The sequence below is a fragment of the Musca autumnalis genome, unplaced genomic scaffold (assembly GCF_047663935.1).
Source record: "Musca autumnalis isolate F117 unplaced genomic scaffold, ASM4766393v1 scaffold_1, whole genome shotgun sequence".
Taxonomy (NCBI): domain Eukaryota; kingdom Metazoa; phylum Arthropoda; class Insecta; order Diptera; family Muscidae; genus Musca; species Musca autumnalis.
The window spans coordinates 218,549,238-218,567,590 of record NW_027411644.1 but is presented as its reverse complement, the minus strand read 5'-3'; the positions used below and the strand labels follow the sequence as shown (position 1 = coordinate 218,567,590).

The 18,353-nt window shown below is 36.5% G+C and overlaps 1 protein-coding gene across 2 annotated transcripts in view; it reads right to left on the bottom strand.

Moving 5' to 3' along the window:
* Nucleotides 1-18,353, bottom strand: part of timeout (circadian regulator timeout) — a 669,268-nt gene that overhangs the window by 451,590 nt on the left and 199,325 nt on the right. For both annotated transcript variants that reach the window (XM_073960207.1, XM_073960208.1), the window contains exon 8: nt 6,475-6,631. In XM_073960207.1, the coding sequence (XP_073816308.1) occupies nt 6,475-6,631 (157 nt within the window). The remainder of the gene's footprint in view (nt 1-6,474; nt 6,632-18,353) is intronic.

Genomic DNA, 18,353 nt, shown 5'->3' with positions numbered 1-18,353 from the left:
GACGCTGAATGTGGGAAGGATTTACACTAACGTTGTTATTGCTGTCCTATCTGTTGCTGTTGCATAATGAATTACAACACGCAAGAATAACGATGCCGATCAGGCCGCACATTGGTGTTACAGGACAACCAATGTAGTAGATATATATGTATGTGTAAGTGTAATATATGGCTTATGCAGTCCTCTCCTCTTCACATGTCAGCAGCCTGGCATTTGTAACTTTAAAAACACAATTTTTGTGCTGATACAACAATATTTTCATTCAATTAAATTGGATGATGTGCATAAATTCCCATTTAAAATTAAAAGACTGGAAGGCAACAGCAAAAATTGCACAAAAAAGACTGCCAAACAAATAATGTGTATGTGTGAACACGGAGAGGGGAAAAAACCATGCCTAGTAGGATAATTAATGGTTTTCAAATTATAATGTTAGATACACAGGATTAAAGGATTTAATAAGTTTGTTTTTTTTTCGCCATTTTTATGCATTGGACATTTTATTTAACGTTAACGTTTTAATTAATGTATATTATTAAAAAGCTTAAAAGGTAGATGGTGTGGGCAAACGACAAGGTGATACCCTACGCCATTGCATCTGCGCTTTGCAAGTTCAAAGATGAAATGGGAAAACGAGCTTTCTTTCTCCTGTTATTCCTCTTGGAAGCATAAGGCTACCACAAAGCATCGCCATCTTACTAGATTAGTTGAGGTGGTTTTTGGATCTTCCCATGTTAGGTTATTTTGACTTAGTTCTTGGGTTATTGTTCGTCGTCAGGTATTCCCCTCCATCGACCTTGATGTTGTGATCCTTGGGGATTCCATTCAAGCGCCATTCCGGTTATGCTATGTACATTTTTATCTTACGGTGTGGTCAATCCATCTTCATTTCCTACGTTTAATCTGTTTTTTGTATAGGTTCGTGATTCGTTACGTTCCACAGCACTGTTTCTTATGGTGTTGGACCAGAATATTCGGCATATGAACCTGAGGCACTTGCATATGAACACCTGTATCTTGCGTAATGGTGTTAGTTACGAGCCAGGTTTAAATTCACTATATGTATACACTGCTCTCGCTTTGATTAGCCTATTGACTACGCACAGTGGTTCTGAAATCGATTTTTCTGGCCAAAACCCCCCATTTGTTGTTGTCACCGATTGTTAATTTCTATATGGCATTCGATAGTAAACATATTGAAACTAAGGAAAGCAAACATTTAGATCAAAATATTGGAAGGTGTGGGCGTGGCGTGCTCCTTAAGATAAAAAATGTTTGACAATTTTGGAAAATACGTAATTTTTGCGAATTTCTGGGGAAAGAAACAGCTATTTCTCAGCAACTTAATTTTTTTTGTTAGATAGGTACGATTGTTGCCTGTAAGTGTCGTTTTTATAAATTACCGTAGCTTTTACACGAAGTGAGCTATTTTATTTTTCGTTAGGTACTAAATGTTAGTGAAATACCAAATTTAGTGGACTAGAACTTTTAGGGAACAGCTTAGAACAAAGTTCCGTTTTCATAGAATGATGCCGAGAGTGCCCTCTCTCAGTCCATATTTTCTTTTGTTCCAGTGCCGTTCCGTCCGTTTAAAACTTTTTAAATTGTTTTTTAATTACATGGGTAAAGTTTTGTTTCTTTTTCCATAACGTTTCCCATGTAAATTTTAGCTTCTTCACACAAATGTACATTTTTATAAATATATGAGTTTTTATAAGAGTTTTATGAAAGGCAAGGAGTACTTTTGGAAAAAAAATAAATTTATAGAAAAACAAAATTTGGGAAGAGAAGCGCTCCACTTCACATCCGATATGTCTATGTGTGTGGGTTCGAACCGTCGGCTTTCCTTTTTCACTTGCGTTATAGATCATAAAGCTCGATTAAAAAAATTAAAAATCCGATTTCCTTTTTAAATTTTTTGTATCTTTATGGTTTGTTTATTAGGGTATGACCTTTTTACTGTGTTTTATTTAACTTGCTTTGGTGTCCGTTTAGTTCAAATCTAGTATCTAATTTTTAACACAGTTACAGTTGACCAATCGAACTGAAACTTTGCACACTTTTCAGATTTGGATGACAATACATAAACATGGAACCAAAACCAATATGAGTCCATTCTTTCCTATAACCCCCATATAGAGGTACCACCCGATTTCAGGTGTTTTGAGGATTTTGTCTTCATTTTTGTCCGAATTGGCTGTAACTTGGCATTTGGAGTTCCCAATTGTACAGAAACTCCCCCACCAAAAATTGTGGACATTAGCCAGATCTGACCAGTTACTTTAACATTATTGGCATCAGTGCCAAGATGAAGCAATCTTCTTCCAAATTAGTCTTACGTTGGCGGTACGTGCCTTCCAGGAAAAAACCTATACGATCTATATTAAAAATTTTGCCAATTTTCAGATTTTATTTTTTTAACCCGCTAAATTGGTTGGATTTTATGTTATTTTGGAGATTGTTTTGTTTCCCCAAGCCTATTTTTGCATCATAAGATAATCGGGACCTTTGTTCATGGCCACTTTCTCCATACAAGTGGATCCACTGTGCATAGGTTCCAAATGTTTTAGCCTTCGACTAATTACAAATCCGCAATCAAAACTAATGCTGTGTGATACTTTTTCTCAAAAATGATTTCCTGTAGCAACGATAAATGAACTTTTGCATATTAATCACTAAAATAACGTTTATTTCATTGAAATATAAAAAAGTTCACGCACAAATCAATTTTATTCATTTTTTTTTTTTTTTTTTTGAGAAAAAATGTATAAAATGAAAAAAAAATCTCAAAAATTATTTCCCTTCCTGCACGAATGAATAAACTTAATTAGAATTAAAGAAAACAAGTAAAAAAGTATCAGTCGGCTTTGCCGACAGAGATATACCCTCAGCCTGTGCAAATTGAAACACTTTTTCACAATAAACTTATGTATTTATTTTGGTCTCGTATGAACCGACAAAAATGTTGATTAGGATTAAAGTTCAAAAATTTTGCTGAAAAGGTACTTAAAGGAATGGACCGACATAGACCATGGGGGTGCCATAGGGGGTTTTTACACCCTTCGGGCTGTTTTCTCAAGAAGTATGGACTTGCCCCTGAAACAACTTTTACCATCGTAATTGAGGCAGCGAATGCAGGTTGCTTCAACAGAAATCAAAGTGATTCAATATCAGGTCTTAAAGAGAACTTATCTAAAAATTTTGTGTGGGAGGTACGGGATGGAGTGGACAAATATAGTCCATATTCGAACCTGATCTATATCTGGTAGATATTATGAGAATGTGTAAAGTATGGACCAAATCGGTCACTCCCATCAAGAGTTATCGTGCCCACAATTTTTCCAAATATTTTTGAACTTTTGTGGCGTAGGTACCTGAAGGAGTGGACCGATATGGCTTATCTACGAACTTAAACTAAGCTTGGAAACAATATTACGAAGGCCAAATTTTGGCATTTCCGTTCGAGAATTATCTTGCGCTTTCACCCATAAACATGGTGTCATAGGGTTTGTTTTTCAACTTTCAGGCTATTTTTTCAGGAAGTATGGGCTTGCCCCTGAGGAAACTTGTACCTTCGTGTGTGAATACAAGATGGTACAACAAAAACCAAGGCGATTCGAGAGCAGGTCCTAAACTGAACTTTTCCGAAATTTTGTGTGGGAGGTACTCGAAGGAGTTTACCGATTGAGTCCATATTGGAACCTCATCTAAGTCTGGTAGAAATTTCAAATGTGCAAAGTATGGACCAAATCGGTTACTCCCTTCAAGAGTTATCGTACGCACAAAATTTCTGAACATTTTCGAACTTCTGTGGGGGAGGTACCGGAAGGAGTGGACCGATATAATCCATCTTTGCACTTGAACTAAGTTTGGACAAAATATTACGAAAGCCAAATTTTGGACCGAGTCGGCAGATCCGTTCGAGAGTTATCTTGCGCTGCAACCACTACACACGGTGTCATAGGGTTTTTTGTAACTTTCAGGCTATTTTCTCAGGAAGTAGGGACTTGCCCCTAATGAAAGTTACAGCGACGTATAGAGGACAGCGAATACAACTTGCGTAAACAAAAATCAAAGCGATTCGAGACCAGGTCCTAAACTGAACTTTTCCGAAATTTTGTGTGGGAGGTACCCGAAGGAGTGGACCGATTGAGTCCATATTGGAACCTAATCTAAGTTTGGTAGAAATTACACGATGTGCAATGTATGGACCAAATCGGTTATTCCCTACAAGAGTTATCGTGCGCACAAGTTTTGCGACAATTTTTGAACATTTGTGGGGGAGGTACCTAAAAGAGTGGACCTATATGGCCCATCTTCGAACTTAAATCTAATCTGGACAAAATATTTCGATACCCAAAATTTGAACCGAATCGATCGATCCGTTCGAGAGTTATCGTGCGCACCAGCCAGCCAGACAGACCGACAGACAGACAGACGGACGGACATTGCTAGATCTACTCAAAATTGTCTGAAACGGATATCGTACAAACATACTTGGGGTCTAAAACCATTATTTCGATGAGGCACATTTTTGGTCGTATCAAAGTGTAAATACCCTCTTTAGCCTAAAGGCTGAGGGTATAACAAGTAAGGAAGTGTCAGTCGGCTTTGCCGACAGAGATATACCCTCAGCCTATGTGAATTGAAACTTTCTTCTACGGACAGATTGAATGTTTTAAAGGCCATTTCAGAATTTTGTGGCCTTTTTGGACATTTGAACTTGCGAAAAAATGTGGATTAGGATTCAAACTCAAGAGTGTTGCGGAGGAGGTACTTAAAGGATTCGGCCGACAGAGTCCGTTATGGAAGTGGATTTTGTTTTGAGAGTTATATCTTTTCGATAGATATCGCGCCCACTAGTCATTTCAGTGAGTCATCGTATAACTTTTGGAATAGGTTGATCTGTTCGAGAGTTATCGTGCCACAGGGGTTTTTTACACCTCTCGGGCTGTTTTCTCAAGAAGTAAGGACTTGCCCCTGAAAAAGCTTTTACCGTCATAATGGAGGCAGCGTATACAAATTGTTTCAATAAAAATCGAAGTGATTCGAAAGCACGTCTTAAAGTAAACTTATACGAAATTCTGTGTGGGAGGTACCCGAAGGAGTAGACAATAGAGACCATATTCGAACCTGATCTATATCTTGTAGACACATTAGAATGTGTAAAGTATGGACTAAATCGGTCACTCCCTTCAAGAGTTCTCGTGCGCACAATTTTTTCGAACATTTTTGAACTTTTGTGGGGGAGGTACCAGAAGGAGTGGACCGATATGGCTTATCTTCGAACTTAAATTAAGTTTGGACAAAATATTATGAAAGCCAAACTTTGAAAAAAAAATCGGCTCATCTGTTCGAGAGTTATCGTGCGCACCAGCCAACCAGACAGACAGACGGACGGACATTGCTAAATCGACTCCAAATTGCCTGAAACACATTTCGTCCAAACATACTTGGGGTCTAAAACCATTATTTCGATGAGACACATTTTGCTCGTATGAAAGTGTATATACATACCCTCGTTAGCATAAATGCTGAGGGTATAATTAGTGAGAAACAAATGTTATTGTGTATTTGGCAGGTTAGCAATTATTGCACCAGCAAAACAATAAACTAACTAAATTGATGTTCAAATAAATACAGCTCGGGAATTATATGACTGTACATTCGAGCCGAATAATCTACCAAATATCAAAGAGATATTTTTTCAGAAGATGATCATTTAAATACGAACGAGGATTTGAATTTAAAATATGCAGTGGCTAAACCTATTGCGGCCACAAAAAAACGTTATTCAGTAATACCCACTAATGCTGGTAATTGCTAAACCATTCTTAAAATCGAAAAATGAATCCCATTAGCAAATAGGACATAAACTTTTTGTAATTGAACGTAGTTTAATACAAAAAGAAATCCAAGAATATAGAAGAGTACAACCATTGTTAAAAATGATTTTAAATATTAAATCGCCAAAATTGCATCCAAGTCCACTGTGCAAATGTATTTTTTCTATTTTTCGTTAAACAGCTGCTAAAGCATGCAAAAAAAGAATTTGTTTAAATTGGGCCAATATTAAAGAAGCTATGAGTATTTCTTTGCATATAGTTTTTACAGGATTCGACTTTTTCGATATCTGTGGAACAGTTAGAACCGTTAAAATTTTAATATATGTATACTGAAATGTTTTGCTGAAGAGCATTTTGAAAAAGTGTCCGATTTCACACAGAAATGCCCATATACCCCAAAAATAAATCTTGGAAAAATTTGTGAAAAATTTGGACTATCTCGATTACTCTCTTCGAACGCCCTCGAGGCTAATACAAATCAAAAATTTTGAAGACAGATAATATAAAACTAATTAACAAGTGGAGCCCAGACCGAGTACTGCTCTCTTGACCAATCTAGTGCAATAAGCATTTTTTTATTAAAATTTTAAAATTAAATACCTTAAATTGTCTACACATTACAACTTACCTCAGTTTCCTGTTTTGGTTTTTCCGATTTCTTCGATTTTTTATTGGAACGTTTTTTGGTGCGTTTCTTGTCCTGTACAACAACAGAATCTTTGCAAAACTTTTCCATCATTTTTATGAAAATGTTTGCAGTTTCAACAACGTCACGTAAGAAGGCTCTGGAACGAAATTGTTCGGAAGAAAAAAAAGAAAGAGAAAAAAAAACAATAGATAAAATTTAAATTCATTGTACTCGGCAATAGCAAACACTGTAATATATAATTTTTATAAATTGTCCAATTCCATTATAAAAACATTATTTTACTGTTGTTGTTGCATCATTTTAAACAAATATGTTATGACAGGCTTGCCGAGTATTTGTTTCAGTCCGATAACATGATTTGAATTGAAATTAATTGTAGTTACCACCGTCCGTCCTTCCACGGTAAGTTTGTTTCGTTTGTATGCATTGTGTGCACGTGTGATTTCATGTTTTGAAATTAAAAATTTATCTTCAGCGTATTTAATTCGCATAGATTCTATTGCTGTCGTTTCTGCTCGCTTTGATAAAATATTTAATGTTTTTTTTTTTTTTCAACGAAAAAAAACCGATTTTCATGTAAAACATAAATCATGAATGCAATTTAAATGTTGTTTTTTGTTGTTGTTTTGCTGTTGTTATATTCGTTGTTGCCATAATCATTGTGTAATGTTCATTATTTGAACATATAACGGATTTTTTTTCTGCGCGCCGTTTTTGTTATTAAAACATTTGAAACGTTCATTGGCGGTATTATTTACACAGCATCATTGTTTCAACATTTATATCAGCAGCGAATATTAAAGAGATAAAATTCAAATTCAATATTATTTAAATACGAACAGTGTGAGGCGCATGTGGGTGCTCATAGGAGAATTTGAATAGCTTTTCTCATAACAATACCAACTACTTTTCATGGAATAGATAGATATCATAGATCTTCTCACAAAACTCCAAACTAGGCTTCTCGTGGAAGACCAAATGTTCTTCTCATAGCACAGTAAAATGTCTTTTCATAAAGTGGTTTTCACACCGAAGACCACTATTCTTCTTATAAAATCGAAACGTCTTCTTAAAGAACACCACAAGGTCTTCTCATAGAAGCAAAACGGTCATTTCATAAAAGCAAAAATGTCTTCTCACAGAAGACCAAAAAGTCTTTCAATAGAAGGCAAACATGACTTCTCATAGAAGACCAAAAGGACTTCTCATAGAAAACCAAAAGGAATTTTCTTAGACGACTAACAGGCCTTCTCATAGAAGAACAACAAGTCCTCTCATAGAATAACTAAAGGTCTTCTCATTAGAGGACCAAAAGACCTTCTCATAGTATACCAAAAAATCTTCTCACAGAAGACCAGAAGCACTTCGCATAGAAGACCAAAAGGACTTCTCATAGAAGACCAAATTGTCTTCTTATAGAAGACCAACTGTAGAAGTCCAAATAGTATTCTTGTAGAAGACCAAATAGTATTCTTATAGAAGACAAAATGGTCCTCTTATAGAAGACCAAATGGTCTTATTATAGAAGTCCAAATGGTCTTCTTATAGAAGTCCAAATGGTCTTCTTGTAGAATACCAATTGGTCTTCTTGTAGAAGACCAAATGGTCCTCTTATAGAAGACAAAATGGAATTCTTATAGTAGACCAAATGGTCTTCTTATATAGGACCAATTGTAGAAGTCCAAAAAGTATTCTTGTAGAAAACCAAATGGTCCTCTCGTAGTAAATGGTCCTCTTATAGAAGTCAAAATGGTCTTCTTATAGAAGACCAAATGGTCTTCTTATAGAAGGCCAAATGGTCTTCTTATAGAAGTCAAAATTGTCTTCTTATAGAAGTCCACATGATATTTTTATAGAAGTCCAAATAGTCTTCTTGTAGAAGACCAAATAGTCTTCTTGTAGAAGACCAAATGGTCCTCTTGGAGAAGACCAAATGGTCTTCTTGAAGAAGACCAAATGGTCTTCTTGAAGAAGACCAAATGGTCTTCTTGTAGAAGTCCAAATGGTCTTCTTGTAGAAGTCCAAGTGGTCTTCTTATAGAAGTCCAAATGGTCTTCTTGTAGAAGACCAAATGGTCTTCTTGTAGAAGTCCAAATGGCCTTCTTGTAGAATACCAAATGGTCTTCTTATAGTAAACCAAATGAACTTCTTATAGAGGACCAATTGTAGAAGTCCAAAGAAGTCTTATAGAAGACCAAAAGGTCTTCTTAAAGAAGTCCAAGTGGTCTTCTTATAGAAGTCCAAATGGTCTTCTTGTAGAAGACCAAATAGTCTTCTTGTAGAAGACCAAATGGTCTTCTTATAGAAGACCAAATGGTCTTCTTATAGAAGACCAAATGGTCTTCGTATAAAAGAACACCAAATCGTCTTCTTATAAAGACCAAATGGTCTTCTTATAGAAGTCCAAATGGTCTTCTAGTAGAAGACCAAATGTCTTCTTATTGAAGACTAAATGGTCTTCTTATAGAAGACCAAATGGTCTTCTTATAGAAGACCAAATGGTCTTCTTATAGAAGACCAAATGGTGTTCTTATAGAAGATCAAATGGTCTTCTTATAGAAGACCAAATGGTCTTCTTATAGAATATCAAATGATCTTCTTATAGAAGACCAAATGGTCTCAATATAAAAGACCAAATGGTCTTCCTATAGAAGACCAAATGGTTTTCTTGTAGTAGACCAAATGGTCTTCTTGTTGAAGTCCAAATGGTCTTCTTGTTGAAGTCCCAATGGTCTTCTTGTAGAAGACCAAATGGTTTTCTTGTAGAAGACCAAATAGTCTTCTTATAGAAGACCAAATGGTCTTCTTATAGAAGACCAAATGGTGTTCTTGTAGAAGACCAAATGGTCTTCTTATAGAAGACCAAATGGTCTTCTTATAGAAGACCAAATGGTCTTCTTATAGAAGACCAAATGGTCTTCTTATAGAAGACCAAATGGTCTTCTTATAGAAGTCCAAATGGTCTTCTTATAGAAGTCCAAATGGTCTTCTTATAGAAGACCAATTGTAGAAGTCCTAATAGTCTTTTTGTAGAAGACCAAATGGTCTTCTTATAGAAGACCAAATGGTCTTCTTATAGAAGACCAAATGGTCTTCTTATAGAAGTCCACATGGTCTTCTTGTAGAAGACCAAATGGTCTTCTTGTAGAAGATCAAATGGTCTTCTTGTAGAAGACCAAATGGTCTTCTTGTGGAAGACCAAATGATCTTTCCTTAGAAGTCCAAATGGTCTTCTTGTAGAAGACCAAATGGTCTTCTTATAGAAGACCAAATGGTCTTCTTATAGAAGTCCAAATGGTCTTCTTATAGAAGTCCAAATGGTCTTCTTATAGAAGACAAAATGGAATTCTTATAGAAGACCAATTGTAGAAGTCCTAATAGTCTTTTTGTAGAAGACAAAATGGTCTTTTTGTAGAAGACCATATGGTCTTCTTATAGAAGACCAAATAGTCTTCTTATAGAAGACCAAATGATCTTCTTATAGAAGTCCAAATGGTCTTCTTATAGAAGTCCAAATGGTCTTCTTATAGAAGTCCAAATGGTCTTCTTATAGAAGACCAATTGTAGAAGTCCTAATAGTCTTTTTGTAGAAGACCAAATGGTTTTTTTGTAGAAGAACAAATGGTCTTCTTATAGAAGACCAAATGATCTTTTTGTAGAAGACCAAATGGTCTTTTTATAGAAGTCCAAAAGGTCTTTTTAAAGAATACCAATTTGTCTTCTTATTGAAGACCAAATTGTCTTCTTATAGAATACCAAGCAAAAAAGGTCTTCTCATAGAAGACCAAATGGACTTCCAAAAGACACTCTCATAGTAAACCAAGAGACTTTCTCTGAGGAAAAGATTATATTTAATTCGAAACCCTCCGGAGGACACAACATATTTTTTTGAATAAAATAAAACAAAAATGGTTGTATTGAAAAAAAAAAACAACGAATAGAATAATTAATCATAATGTCCTTTTCATTTATACTTTTTGCACATGACTAGCATTACGGCAGCCAAATACGACGGTCTGTCGATCGAACGGTCAGGCAGCTAGCCTTCGAATAAAACAAAAACGCCTAATTGCCAATATTTATTTTCAAAATCTAACAAAAGAACTTGAATAAATTATTGTAATTACTATTTGAGCACAAACAGGAGCACGCACAAACGCACACACACATTCACATCCGAACAACAAATCAATGAGGGTCAATATTAATTATTAATAATAAATAAATTGAAACAATAAAAATGCCATTCATATCGACGACGACAACACCTACAGTCAGTAAATGGACCAAGCAGCAGCAACAACAAGAACATTAAATATTCGAAAATAATTGTATTCGTGGAAGAAAACAATAAACAATGTATTTGAATGGCTTGACATTAGGAAAATAAATATTAGAGAACAATAAAAATATATAAATAAAATATGAAATTGAAAGTTTAAAATCCGAAAAATAAATGAAAAATACATTTTTTGAAAAAGACGAACTAATTTATATGCTTTATTATTAAATTGTTACACGGAATTAAATTGCTATACACTTTCTGAATTCAATTTAGGGAAAGGGTTTGACAAAAACATACGACAATAAATCGCTGTATTACAAACCCGAATTTGGCTTTCAGAGCATGATGGCAAAAGGGTATTAGTCCCTCGCTTCTTTTAATTTTCAACATTGATTTTCGAAGTGTCGATCCTTATTTGTACCCTGATACATACAATAAGGAGTAAGCAAAATTTGGACCGATATTGTTAGCAATTTAAATGCAGTCTTGTAAAAATAAACATATACTTTAGAGACCGTCAAAAAAAAAAGTTTTATTGTATTGCAGACATCCAAGTTTTTTTTTCATTTCATCCATAAACATTATATACGAAATTTTGTGGCAAATGGTTAACGTTGTACAATGTTCCCTGACCGATTTTGATTTCCATAACAATTTTTATAGGTCCAATTTCCAGTCGCATTTTTGTCTAATCGGAGAAAAACAACAACAACATTGGTTGAGCCGCTCGAAAGTTATCGAGCGCTCCAGCCATATGGACAAGAGTAAATCGACTCCAAATTCTATGAAAGTGATTTGCGATAAAAATGCATTATTTCGAAAAGCGATTTCGATTTTTGATCGTATCAAATTTAGCCTTAAGGCTGAGTAAATAGGATGAAATAATAATCTGAATGACTTCGAAAAACCATGCTTACTTACTTAGAGGTAGTTTACACTATCTATCAATGTCATATGACACGAAATAAAAACATTAAATATCTACCCACGCAATGTGGGGACGTAATTTTATTACAATTTTGCTGGTGTGGACGCACAAAGTAAATGGCGTAAGGAAAATCCCCAATATTGCACATATTAGCGACTATATAATGATGGAAAATTGCATGTCATATGACATTTACATATAGTGTAAACTACCCCTTACTTAGTTGGCCCATTTCAGAACATTTGTTCCATAGACCGAACTAAGAAAAGATCTTGTCTTCATGTCTTTGTATAGCTGGCTGATATAGCTCGTGGTTCATACGACGTCGATATTCACCGTCAACGCGAATCGGCCCGTAGATCTTTCGAAGAATTTTTCTCTCAAACACACCAAGCACTGCCTTATCTGCTTGCGCAAGTACCCATGCTTCGGAGCCATATATTAGCACGGGTAGTATCAGCGTTTTATATAGCGTTATTTTTGTTTGACGAGATGTGGCTTTGTTTTTAAATTGCTTACAAATTCTTTTTCTTATTTCACAACTGATGTTGTTTGTTGTGTTTATGGTAGTGCCGAGGTAGACGAAGTCTTTAACTACCTTAAAATTATAGGTACCAACTTCCACAGTTGGTCCGAGCTCTATGGACGCTTTGCGCGTCGACACCATCAATTTGGTCTTTTCGCCGTTTACCGCCAGACCCACTTTCGCAGATTCTGCTTCGACCTTCCTAAAGGTATCAGTTACTTCCTTTACTGATCGTCCCATGATGTCTATGTCATCAGCATAAGCAAGTAACATGTGACTATTGGTGTAAATTGTGCCATTTCTTTTGAAATTTGCATCTCGTATTACCTTTTCCAGCAAAATGTTGAATAGGTCACACGAAAGGCTGTCTCCTTGTCTGAAACCTCTTTTGGTACTGAACTGTTCGGAGAGGTTCTTTCCAATTTTAACTGTGGACCTACTAGTATTAGTTAAAGTCATCTTACAAAGCCTTGGGTGCCACCGTGGTGCAATGGTATGCACACCCGCCTTGCACACATGAGGTCGTGGGTTCGATTCCCCGGCCTGGCAAAATCAAAACACTTTTCAACGGTGGCAAAATACCCCTCAGTAATGTTGGCGACATTTCCTGAGTATTTCAGCCATGTAAAACTTCTCTACAAAAGTGGTGTCTTAGACACGCCGCACAGTGGATCCACTTGTATGGAGAATGTGGCCAAAAATATTTATGGTGTAAAAATCAAGCCAATGCGCCGGTTACAGCTTTGTGCTGCTTCGAAGAGTGTTTTAAGAAGCCACGAGCGTACCATTCTCCCCCTTTCCCCTCTGAAGGGGGTATACGGTAAGAATTGTATTATGCTGTTAATATAAAATTACATGAACAAAGGTCCCGATTATCTTATAATGCAAAAATAGGCTTGGGGAAACACAACAATCTCCAAAACAATATAAAATCCAACCAATTTAGCGGATTAAAAAAATCAAAATTTTTTGTCTGAAAATTTGTAAAATTTTTAATATACATCTTATAGCGTTCTTGCTGGAAGTCATGTACCGCCAACGTAAGACAAATTTGGAAGAAGATTTCTTCATCTTGCCACTGATGCCAATTATGTTAATGTACGTGGTCAGATTACAGAGTTATACGCTAATATATCCATAGAAACCCTATTCTAGGGTAGCTTTCATCAGTGACCCACCATTTATAGTCTGGCACTAGATGGCAGCTGATTTTAATACTTAATAATCTTAAACCCATGACCTACTTTGGAAAATTATTCCCGAGGTGGGCACTGGTGGGCACCATGACTAAAACCTTAGGTCAAATTTATGTATATGATCGAATTGGCATTACAAAATACACTAGGAAAATATGCAGCTAACTAGAATTCCACAATACGCTAAAACACAATTTTTTAATGAAATTTAAGGTAATACCTCCTCCTTCAAAATCCACTATAATATTTTGCTATACGTGTAAGATTCGCGATATTTTGAATATATTTACTTGCACTTAAAATATAGGTTGTACTCACAACAAAAATAGTAGTCACACGTTCCGACTTTTGAAGCTATTCTTAAGAAGATCGCGTTCGAATGAAACAAAAACTAATATATTTTTTAAAAGGTCCATCTCATAGCTGTCAGAGTTGCCAGATGTTGTACCAAAATTTTGACACTAATTTTTTTATTTTTGGCCAATGGGTGGATCCACTGTGCGCCGTTCGGACTCGGCGATAAACTGTAGGTCCCATATCATTGAGCTAATATGAATCGGGGTGCACTCATTGATATGAGGATGATTATAGGATGTTTGTGGAACATTTATATATATATGTACATCTTACAAAGCCGGATGAGCTTTGCGGGGATACCAAATTCAGACATTCCATGGAATACCTTTGATCGGAGGGGACTGTCGAATGCTGCTTTATAATCGACAAAAAGGTGTGTCGATCTGCATCTCTTGGGTCTTCTCCAGGATTTGCCGCAGGCTAAATATCTGGTCAATGGTGGACTTGCCAGGTCTAAAGCCACATTGGTATGGTAAAGCGCGTCGCCTCCGGTTTTAAACAACTCGGCTGGTAAGCCATCGGCTCCCGATGCTTTATTATTCTTCAGCCGGTTGATTGCAGTTTTTACCTCATCTTGGCCGGGCGGTATACATTGTATACCATCTTCTGGGATTGGATCTGTGGTATCATCGTCTTCGCTACTATTGGATACCAGCAGATTTGAGAAATGTTCTTTCCATATCCTGAGAAATGTTCCTTCCATATCTGTTACCAGATTACCTTGCTGGTCTCTACAGGAGGATGTGCCTGTACCAAAGCCATCTGTTTGATGTTTCACTCTTTGGTAGAATTTTCGGACTTCATTCTGGCTCCTGTACATCTCGATTTTTTCACACTCCCGCTTTTCCATTTCTCTCTTTTTCTGGCGGAAAAGCCGTATCTTTCTCTCCTTTTCTGCCGATATTTCTCTCGTGCGTTACCAGTTGCTTACTTACTTACTTACTTAGCTGGCCCATTACAGAACATTTGTTCTATAGGCCGAACTAAGAAGAGATCTCCATTCCTCTCTATTTGTTGCTTTGCACTCTGGAATACAGCGCCTTTTCATCTCATCATCCACTTGTTTGCGCCATTTATTCCTTGACCTGCCAATTCTGCGTGCACCGCCATGTGGCATGGCATCAGTTGCTACTGATTGTAAAATAGCTCTATATGCTGCATTTTTCTCTTCGGTAGCAGCACGACACTCCTGGTCATACCATGAATTCCTTTGTGGAGGTCTCTGGTATCCAAGTATGGATTTTGCGGCTGTTTGCATGGAGTTGGCAATATTTTGCCATTGTGTTGTTATGTTATCGGGACAAGGAGTGCTCTCATTAAGCAATTGGGCTAGTTGAGTGGAATATGTTGTGGCGTTGTATCTGTTCGTGCTTTATTTGCAACGTTTAGACGGGTACGTACCTTTGCTGCAACAAGGTAGTGGTCAGAATCAATGTTTGCGCCTCGGAACGATCGTACATCTAACACGTTCGATAAATGCCTTCCATCTATCACAACATGATCAATTTGATTACTTGTTCTTTGATCTGGAGACAGCCAGGTGCCCTTATGAATATCGAGATGATTAAATCTGGTACTGCTAACTACCATGTTTTTTGCAGCTGCAAAGTCTATCAGCCTCATACCAATGTCAGACGTTTCACTGTGGAGACTGAAATTCCCGACTGTTGGGGCAAAGATATTCTCCTTTCCAATTTTGGCATTAAAATCGCCTAGAATAATTTTTAAGTCATGGGCAGGGCAACGGTCATATGTTTCTTCTAAGCGCTCGTAAAATATATCTTTGGTCTGTTCGTCCTTTTCTTCAGTGGGAGCATGAGCGCAAATAAAGCTGATGTTGAAGAAGTTAGCTTTTATTCGAATTGCAGCAAGTCTTTCATTCACTGGGGTGAAGCTGGATACCAGATGTTTTAGTCTCCGACTAACTACGAATCCGCAACCAAACTCATGCTTTACGTCATGGCAGCTATAATACTATGCGTCACCTTTAGGTGTTGTTGTGACGCCTTTCCCAATCCATCGTATTTCCTGTATGGCAGTAATATCGGCCTTGTACTTTTCAAGTACGTCGCCAATGCGAAGACTGCTCCTTCTCTATAAAGAGTGCGAACATTCCAGGTGCAGATTCGCAGATCATGGTCCTTAACACGTTTGCGGGGTTCGTCAACTTTAGAGGGGTTCGTTTTTTTCATACTAGGCTGTTTTTTCTACCTTTAACGGGTGTTAAAGGCAGTTCCCCAGGTGACACCACGGGGAGGTCAGTGTGCACTTCAGATGAAAGAGGGACCAAGATAAATCCTAGGGTTTGCCATGTTAAAACCGGTCAGGACAGTTCCTTGGTATCTTCCATCCCCTACGTCACCCCGAAAAACCATGTACTTTAAAAAAGTGCGGAAGTCGACTTATATTAACTATGCCTATATTAAGCTTCCAACTTTAGATGAGATAATAGGATTCAGTTAGGTCTAAAAAAAGTTGCAAAATACTTTTATTTTAATATCTTGTTGTTGGACTTAAACTTCAAGCTCTATTATGGAAAACAGATCTCAAAGTAAAATTCAAATAGTCAAGACATCTCCCATTAGCTTCTCATAAGATTATTGTTGGAATATTTCAATATCAACAAAAGTCCAATTTCGTTGCAGTTAATGTTGGTATTTTTGGAACCAGTTTTAGTTTCTATATTTTTGCTAAATTACAGTGACTGCATTAAAAATATTGCCGCAATGAACACATTTTATAGAATTTCAATACTGATCTCACATCCATGATAAAATCCCATATTTCTTTACAATTTCCCAGTAAATCAATTTTCATTCCAATTCAACATTTTTTTTATCTATGTAATTGGAGAACAAAGAACAGCAAAAAAAACAGACAAACAATACAAATGTAAAGCCATCATTATTAAGACCACACTCATCCGTTCAATCATTAACACAAACCAAAGCAAATGTCATCCATGAACGTGATTCCTTGCGAATTGGACAAATGACCGACATGATTGTTTGTTGGTCGGTCGGTCGGTTGGTTGCTATGACCGACGCTGTTTTAAACGAGAAATTGTAAAATGTGTCATAAATTTTATCGCTGTTAATTTGTCGTTATTAAAGAAGGAAAGTTGAGTAAATTCATCTCCATGGCAAGGAAATAACGCTTGCAGGCAGGCACATTTACTTCATTCTGGCGCAAAAAAAGAGGTAATGAACTCATGAAAACGACAGCCAGACGCAATTCGCAGTGAAAAAGAAAATGTTGAACAAAATTTTAATTACTCTCACTTTTAATGGGTACCTGCGAGTAATTGTTCAGTTGTTGTTATTTTTGCTGGTGCTGTGAAAGTAAAATGCAGTAATGTCTGCTTGAAATTCAGTTACCACAACAGCAAATATGAAATGACGTTGAAATGAACGTTTTAGATGAATTAACCCACTTTTTTGCTGCCCATTCTGAAGTGGCAGGCACTTTAAGAGCTTTAAATTGAGAAGGGGGAAACAGTGGTGATGGTTGCTTTTTTTAACCGAAAAAATGTGAACATAACTTATACATAGGGATTTGCCGTTAAAAGGAGTTAAAATAATTTTACTACTTTAAAGCGATATACTGAGGGACGACCGCAACCAGAAGGGAAATGAAGTATGTACGCAGGGGAGACAACGTTGTTGTACCGGACTTTCTAACCATCATATCAGTACCAAAAATAGTTCCCCTAACAAGTATAGTTCCGTCCGTCTGTCTGGCTAGCTGGAGCGAACGATAACTCTCGAACCGATCAACCGCTTTGGCCTACACCTTGGATATCACAATATTTTGCCCAAACTTAGTTTATGTTCGAAGATGGGACATAACTTTTCACTCCTTAAAGCACTTAATCCAAAAGTTTAAAATTTTAAATGGTTAGAACGATTTCGAATGGTTAGAACGATAAATCTGGAAAGGAGTAATCGAGTTTGGACCAAACTTTGCGCACATCAATATTTTTTCCAGACATAGATCACGTTTGAATGTGGAATATATCGATCCTTTTCTTCAGATGCCTACCACACATGTAATTTGGGGCAGAATGTACTTGCGGTCCCTTTTGTGACTCTGAAAGTTTTTTTTCGAACGCACTGTCCTGTGTTGAGGGAATACCGAAAAACTAAAGTTGCGCAATTCTGTACTTGGGCTGTATGTATTTCACTTCTATTTAAATTTATCTTCAACTCGTTCAACAGATTAGCAAACACAATATCACAGTGCATACATTGTTGACGAAAACATCAGCATCATTCAACGCCATAAGTGACAGAGATTTTTTGAATTACAAAAACACTCATCTCTGCATACAGAGAGAAAGAGAGAGAGAGGTGGTCATTGGCCAACAATTTTTTGCGGATTGAAAGGCAATTAATTCCATTCAGAGCACTTTGAAAAGTAAGTTGAAGAGTACGCACACCATATGAATTAAATCGTTGAATAGACCAAATAAACTTGTTTTTTTTTTAACGAGAAAAGTGGTTGTACTTGAAATCTTCCAATTTAAAGTGTCATGAATTGTTTTATGATTTAACAAATATTAACTAT